Genomic DNA, 7,183 nt, shown 5'->3' on the forward strand with positions numbered 1-7,183 from the left:
CATACCATGGTGAACCTTCTATCCGCATAAACACACATGTATGTCAGTGTTAAACTTGGGTATCCCGTTTCCATCTTAACGCCCGAGCCTGTAACGCACCAGACCGAACTGGACAGACTGTCCCAAATCCCGTACTCCGATACCACAATCCCCCGCCATCCATCCTCCTTCTCTATACTGAGATGCCACCACAATCCTACATCGTAGCATTGCGCACCACGCCCCCCTCCGTGAGCAGCAGAGGGGGCGTCTCGGGCGGGCTCTTCCCATTGCGGTATCCCCACAGCCGACACAGGTCCTTCATCCTGACCTGCTTCCGGGCCTTGATCCTCGCCGCCATCTTCCTGTCCGCGCCCGCCGCCCCGGACACGCCGTGCACCTCGACGGGCGTGCTGATGTCGCCGGACCCAAATCCCTCGTCCCCCGCGTACGTCAGGTCGAACGCCTCGCGGATGTTCTCCATGGCGTCGCCTTCGACGCCCAGCTTGACGACCTCGCGCATGAACTCGTTGCCCTCCTCGTCTGCGCCGACCAGCTCGCCCGTCACCAGGTCGCGCAGCAGCGGGAACATGCCATCCAGGTAGTGCTGGTTGAGCTGGTGGCCCCCGCCGCCCGTGGAGCGAACAAAGAGCCGCCCCAGGAAGCGCGGGATCTGGGGCGAGCCGGTGCGGTTGGTGGCGAAGTGCAGGACTCCCCAGATGGCGACGAAGTCGGTGCTGTGGGCGTAGTGCTCGATGTGTCCGATGGCGCGGTCCTGGGCGGCGGAGGAGGTGCGTGTGGAGGAGATGGAGGACGAGGAGGCTTCGTGGGGCAGCGAAGGCGGCGGCGGCGGCGGCGGCGGCGGGATCTTGATGGTGAGGCTGTTGCGGACGTCGGCGGGGCTGCTGCAGCTGCTGCCGGGGGTTGTGGCAGAGGTGGTCTTCTCGCTAACGAGGGTGTGGGCGGCGACGGAGGGGTTTTCGCGCATGAGCCGTTGGGAGAAGGCGTGACGGTGCGGGTTGTTGAAGTGGTTGGCAGCACAGCCAAAGGTGTAGATCTCGAGCTTGGAGAGCAAGTCCTGGGGGATCTCCTGGAGCAGCCAGTCGAGGACCAGGCCGCCCTCGATGCCGCCCTGGGAGTGCAGGATGAGGACGACTTTGGACTTGGCTGGGTCGTAGAGGACCTCCTTGAGGATCCTGTAGGTGATGCGGACGTCCGAGGTGGCGTAGGAGAAGTTGCGCTGGATCAGGCATTCGATGATGTCGAAGATGATCCCAGACGTCCGGTTGTGGATGCCCAGGACAGGACGTTTGAAGGTCAGTGCCAGGCGGTTGAGGTTACTCTTAAACCAGTGCTCCCTTTTTATCCCGTCAGTTCAGTATCACAGCCAATTCAGAGATGAGATCCAAAGACTTACCCGACGGCAACGCCATTCACAAACACCCACTGTTCGTGTTCGTGTTCCGGAGAAGCCTTGGCATACTTTTCATCGGAGTGGAATGTCACCACACTCCCGTTGAGCAGCTTACACAGCAGACAGTTCACGACCATGAAGGCGCCAATGCCCAAGCCAGCCGTCCACACAGGAAGCACCACACAGAGCGGCAGCGCCACGACAAACGCCAGCTGCAGGACCACCAGGACCGTGTGGACGAGGACGCAGAAGATGTTGCGCCACGTTGGGTACAGCTCGTCAAGCTCGCCAGACCCGTAGGTGAACATGGGCCAGACGATCCATGGCAGCGCCCAGGCGTAGACGAAGAAGTAGTAGATGTCGCGCCCGAGGAGCTTCCAGGGGAAGTCGGTGTAGCTGTAGTTGATGACGGAGGCGCCCCCAATCTGGGAGCGGTAGAGTTCCGTGACGCTGCCCATGGTGGGGGTTTTGGTAGGGTCTACCCACGATTCTGCGTGAGGTCGTCGTGAAGCACCAGATGGGAGGACAGATGGCAGACGAGCGCAATGTAAATCCTCCCCCGCTATGCAGAGAGAGAGGCCCAGGTGGCGGAGAGGTTGAATGGCGCAGTGGTGTATCACAGGGCGCCCTGAGGCTGACGAGGCTGAGGTCATTCCAGGCTGCTCAGCTGGCCATGCTGTCAGGCATTTGGTCATTTGACCACGCGTCCCCAAGAGCCCAACGGCCCAAACTGCCCGAGACAAACACTGCACGCGTCCAACGCCATGCTTGCTGGGATCCTGTTACCGGTTTTTCTGCCTCGCAAAATGCATGTTGCAGCTTGTGTAAGTCATGTTTCTAACATCAATAGCGACCATGATTATTGGCCGATCATATGAGAGAACATTCGAGTTGGAATGGAGATCAAGGTTGAGGGCATCCTGATGCGACCGTTTTTTTCCCCACCAGAAACACCTAGCTACCTACCTACCCTATACCCTCCATATACTACCACATTGTAAAACGACCCAACGTGACACCAGTCTTTGAGATGAGAGCAAGGCTATCGTGCAGTTCAAAAATTATAATTACTTTAGTAAAAATGGAAGAAACAAGAAAGAAAAAGAAGAGACGCACATTGGATATGGTAGAATGGGGTGATGTTGGTTTCCATTTAGCAGGTGCAACCACATTGACCAGTTTCACATTGAAGAGTTGGGTAGCTGAAAATACGTCATTTAAGTTAGGCATGTATGTACAGAGGTGTTTTAAAAAAAAAAAATTGGAAAGAGAAGGGAAAACTACCAATTGGCATAGGACAAAAGCCAACGGTTTCTTCCCACAAATCCAACTTCCCTTTTGCTCTTAGACATGCTTCTGATACAACCACACATCGCGCTAGCAGGAGAACACCGTTCGCATGCTACCTGCGCATTGTCACACTCACACGGGCCATCAACCGCAAAGTCGCGGGCCTCCCCGTCAGTCACACCGGCTCAGTGCGTGTGACGCTGCTAATTGACCTCACTGCAACGGCCCGCCCGTCAGATGGCGCTTCCGTCAGTAACGGGCGTAGCTCGGCCACAGGCCTCCCTTCTTCCCAACGTTCTGCCAAGGGACTGACCTAATATATGCACGCGAACAGGAACCGTTGGCCCGCCTCCGCATATTCAGCTCAGCGGAGGTAGATGTGGAGGTGGAGCTGGGAATAACGGCAGGTTGTGGGTGCGCGCGATGGTGGCGGTGTTGCTACTTGGAGCGGTGCGACGAGGTGATTAAGATGGGTGGTGGTTGGTGGTGGCTATTTGCATTTTTGTCAAAGGAAGACAGTAGATGGCATAATCTGATGATCACACTTTAGGAAGATTATTAGTTGTTTGGGGAAAGCAATTGCAGAGTGACATGGCGGACTCGATGGGCACTCCATTCCCTAGCTAAGGCCCAGTAGCGAACCAACATCCAGCCACATAATCGTGGAAGGTAATTACCGCAAAGAATAAGGGTTTCCCATCTTGCAGCTGCTTTCAAAGCAAGGGCAGATAGGGAGATGATAGAGTTCTTGATACGACCGTTTTTGGAATCGCAAGCCTCTGAAGACAATGCCTCGTCAAGCCCCTTACCTATGCATGGGATGGTGAGAGAATTGATGTGCGGAAGAATCATCCGGTCATGATTGGAGCACCGGTAATGGCTTTGTGATGGCCCGGGGACATTCTGAGGCGAAATCAATAGTCGAGATCTCGATCCTATATCTGCCATAGCCAGTACAATTTAGTTGACGTCGGGTTAGGAAGCTCGTGTCTCAGGATCGGGCAACAATGCCCATGATTCTGCATAGATAAGAATCTGACAACCGGAGAGAGCCGTGAGACAGACGAACACCGTTGAGTCTCGGTTCGGCAGTTTCGCGCCCGGGTCTCCCAAGGAGTGTTCAAGAAGTTGGGACCATCGCTTGAACTCAGGGTGACGAGCCTTTTGCCTCTAATGGATACCTCTGACTCCTCTTTACCAACCGCTCAACTCGCTAGAAAGCCACCGATGCCGAAGATCGATATATGGCATTCCTCATTCCCGGACGGTACTCGACGGGTTGGCGGTAAGAATCGGTACGTCCATGCTGATCTTTCTGTGTCGGGATCGGCAATCGGTCTGGATCGCCTTGTCCCGGAGCCGGACCAAGGCTGAGGCGGTTGCCTCAAAAATGTCGGTGGGACAGGAGAGGAAATGAGGGACAGCAGGCCGCCGGCAACGCCCAAACCTGGAGCGAGAGCGACAAATCCATCGATGATGCCAAGTCGCGCCGGGCGGGCGCCGCTTCCTTGAAACACGGAGCGCGTGTATTATCTGCAGATGGGTTGGCTGTGAAAAGACTGGAGACAATGGCGCACAACTCGTAGATTGGGACCCTGGGAGAATGATGAGCCGGCGCCTGCTTACCCACCAGGACTTTTGTCCGCAGCGCGATAATGGCCAGGCCGAGAGCTCGGGCCGGCCAGGCGAATGGCCTTGTGGTTGCTGGTGTGCGAGGAGCTCAGACTGCTGGCGGTATCATGTATCAGACGAAGGTTGTGACGCGGTGGCTTATGAGGCCGCTTGACAGGTTCACGAGTACCACCCGTGATAACTCATCGAAAGCGTAAGGGGTCTAGGACGACCGAGTGATGATCCGAGAGCTGCGGCTTCTGTCATGGCAGGGCCCACTTGAATACATCAGAGGATGGGACGTTAAACGATGAGACATTTGTACGTTGTACTGCTCAACTTTGACGGTGAGTGGACACCAGCCAATGAGGCATTGGAGGTTTGTAGTAGCACAGATACTTGTACACTCACCCTATTCGTACAAAGTATAGCAGTAGACATGTTCCTGAAATTATGGACCATGTGTCCTCAGTCGAGGATCAGGACTCTAGAAGGAATCGAAGATGTCGCCCGGCCGCGTTTGTCGACAAGTCGCGGTGGCCGAATCAGCGTCAGCGGAGCGGAGACGGCGTGACAACGGGCGGCAGCTCTGCGACCGCCGCGTTTGCGCTCTGACGTCAAGCAGGGCCCGGGGAAATACCACCGTGTATACGGAGTACGGAGCACGGATAGTCGTGCTAGGTACGACGTATGTCGCTGGCCTGGGCCACTTGTGAGGCTTTTCACGTGTCATGGACTCCTGGAGCGAGACCCCGAGCTGAGTGGCCGTCGTTGAGTGGATGGCGCCAGGGCGGCGAGGCTGCACGGCGGTGGACCGGGCGACTTGGTCTGACGGGTGAGCCAGGGCAACAAGGGGCGACTTGGGCGAGTAAGGGCGAGCAACGGCGAGATAGGCCGACTAGTCTCTTATCTGCCGTGGTGAGCGGGAAGGGATCGGCGGCGGCTCTGATTGCTTGCCGAGAGAAGCGACATTATGTGCCAGGTACGAACATCGGTATGCACTTTGCAATGCGGCTACTGCGATTCGGCGTCATGGTACATGGATGATGGCATGGTGGGTGTCTGCAGATGGCAGATGGCAGATTGCAGATTGTGGCTTGCGAGATCCAACCAGCGCCTCAGCTCAGATCCAAGAGGCTCCGAAAGTGGAAGCCTGTGGTGGGGGGCTACTCTCACGCACTGTGCCACATGCTGGAGGTGGGCGCCTCAGCACAGTGTTAAGCAGCCACAGGACCCCTGGGAACCACCGGCGAACTGCCGTACAATCTTATCGATAACGGCAGCCACACTCCCTCACACTGGCCCAGGAACCAGGCAAAACTTTTGGGCGTGCCTGGGGCATTATCGTGACTTGGACCGAACTGGCAATCTGACACGGCGACACCAGCGTCTCGAAATAATGGGCCACGTGGTGAATCTGGCTCACCACAACCTACCGGCCGAATAAACAAATGACGTCGCACCATCCGATATTGGTCCACATGGCCACCGTCGAGACGAGTGCACAGGAGCGGAGCCCGCGAAAACTCTGTATCTGGGCAACGCGCCAGCCGTCCAAGTTCCTACCACGGGCCACAGGCCACCAGCAGCGGCAGCAGCAGCGCTGGCGGGAGAGGAGACAAGCAGAGAGAGATGATGAGGCATCCAGCCATCTGTGTCATCTCACGCCGGGACGAGTGGTCGAAAATCTCTCCCATCTGTTGGAGGTTGGTCGTCAAAAAAGCGGAACCGCCGACACATCGAGTCAGGATCTTGCCGTGCGCCTCGCGGCGGCTTCAGCGCCAGTCTCCACTCTGCCGTCATCTCGCTGTGGGAGGCTTGGAGGCTTGCCCTGACGTGGGATGCGGCTCGCCCTGGGCTTGGCGCTCCCCGAGCCCCGTCGTTCGACAGATCTGCCCGACGGCACCCAGATGCGAAGCTTTAAGCATGCGCCTGTTATAGAAGGTGTACAGTGCTGCAGCCACCAGAGTTAGATGCACCCAGAAAGCTTCAACAGGCCTTCACCCCTTGTAAGTTGTACCTGCTCCTCCGCGTACTCGTAAATCAACCACGGGAGAGTCTGCCTTGTTGGCCCAAGGGCACCCCGAGTCCCAGAGAAACCCCAGAGTATTATTATCAGCGGGCACAAGTGGGCGTCGGGTATCATGTAGCTCGCTGCCTGCACGTCATGGTTCTCAACATCGTACTATGCCGACATTGGCACGACGGTATGGGGTGCCTACATACCGCACATCTGCGACCGCGTCCAACGACGCACGCTGAAAGGCCCAACGTTCGTCATTTCTGGAGACACGAAAACAAAACACTGGATCTCACTGATATCCTGATAAAATGCCGCAGCCGTGTTATCGCGACCGCATCCACAGGGTGTCCACAGCGTCTCCAGAAAATACGCAGCTTGCTGCTTCACACGTAGCGACCCGCGTCTGTGCCTGCCACTGTCTAGGACCAGCAATAGAGCAGATCGAGGACTCGAGCCAGCCGCGTCCCGACGTTTGGCTCGCCCCCTGGAACAAGGGGCCCACATCGACGTCTCCGAAGTAGTCGCCGTGTTGGTGGCCTCTGGATAGTACCTGGATAGATGTACGTACCTGGCGCTAGGTACCTGGATACCTCCAATGCTGGCGGCAAACACGGCCGTGAGGTATCTCGGCATTGTTGAGCGAGCGGGATGCGTTTACATCGGCGGCAATGGCTGAGCGGTAGGATAATTTCGAGCCCCTTCATCAAGTATATAAGACTGCCACCAACCCACTCCAGTCCAGACCATATTATCCCCATCAGCTTCATCTCATCCATCCCTCTTCGATACCCAAGACCATACAGACAACAGCCATCTCTTCCACCAACCTTCATCCACCACAGACAGCACTTACACACTTGATCACC

The 7,183-nt window shown here is 56.7% G+C and overlaps 1 protein-coding gene across 1 annotated transcript; it reads right to left on the bottom strand.

The window, feature by feature from the left end:
* Positions 1 to 196: 196 nt before the first annotated feature.
* ACO1O0_007218 (uncharacterized protein) lies at positions 197 to 1,851 on the bottom strand (the record flags this gene model as incomplete). The annotated part of the gene is made up of 2 exons (XM_083196591.1): positions 197 to 1,337; positions 1,397 to 1,851. 2 exons carry the CDS (start codon positions 1,849 to 1,851, stop codon positions 197 to 199), a joined length of 1,596 nt encoding a protein of 531 aa, XP_083047799.1.
* Positions 1,852 to 7,183: the final 5,332 nt, after the last annotated feature.

The sequence above is a fragment of the Amphichorda felina genome (genome assembly GCF_050947745.1).
Source record: "Amphichorda felina strain 45539 chromosome Unknown scaffold_7, whole genome shotgun sequence".
NCBI classification, from domain to species: Eukaryota; Fungi; Ascomycota; class Sordariomycetes; order Hypocreales; family Bionectriaceae; genus Amphichorda; species Amphichorda felina.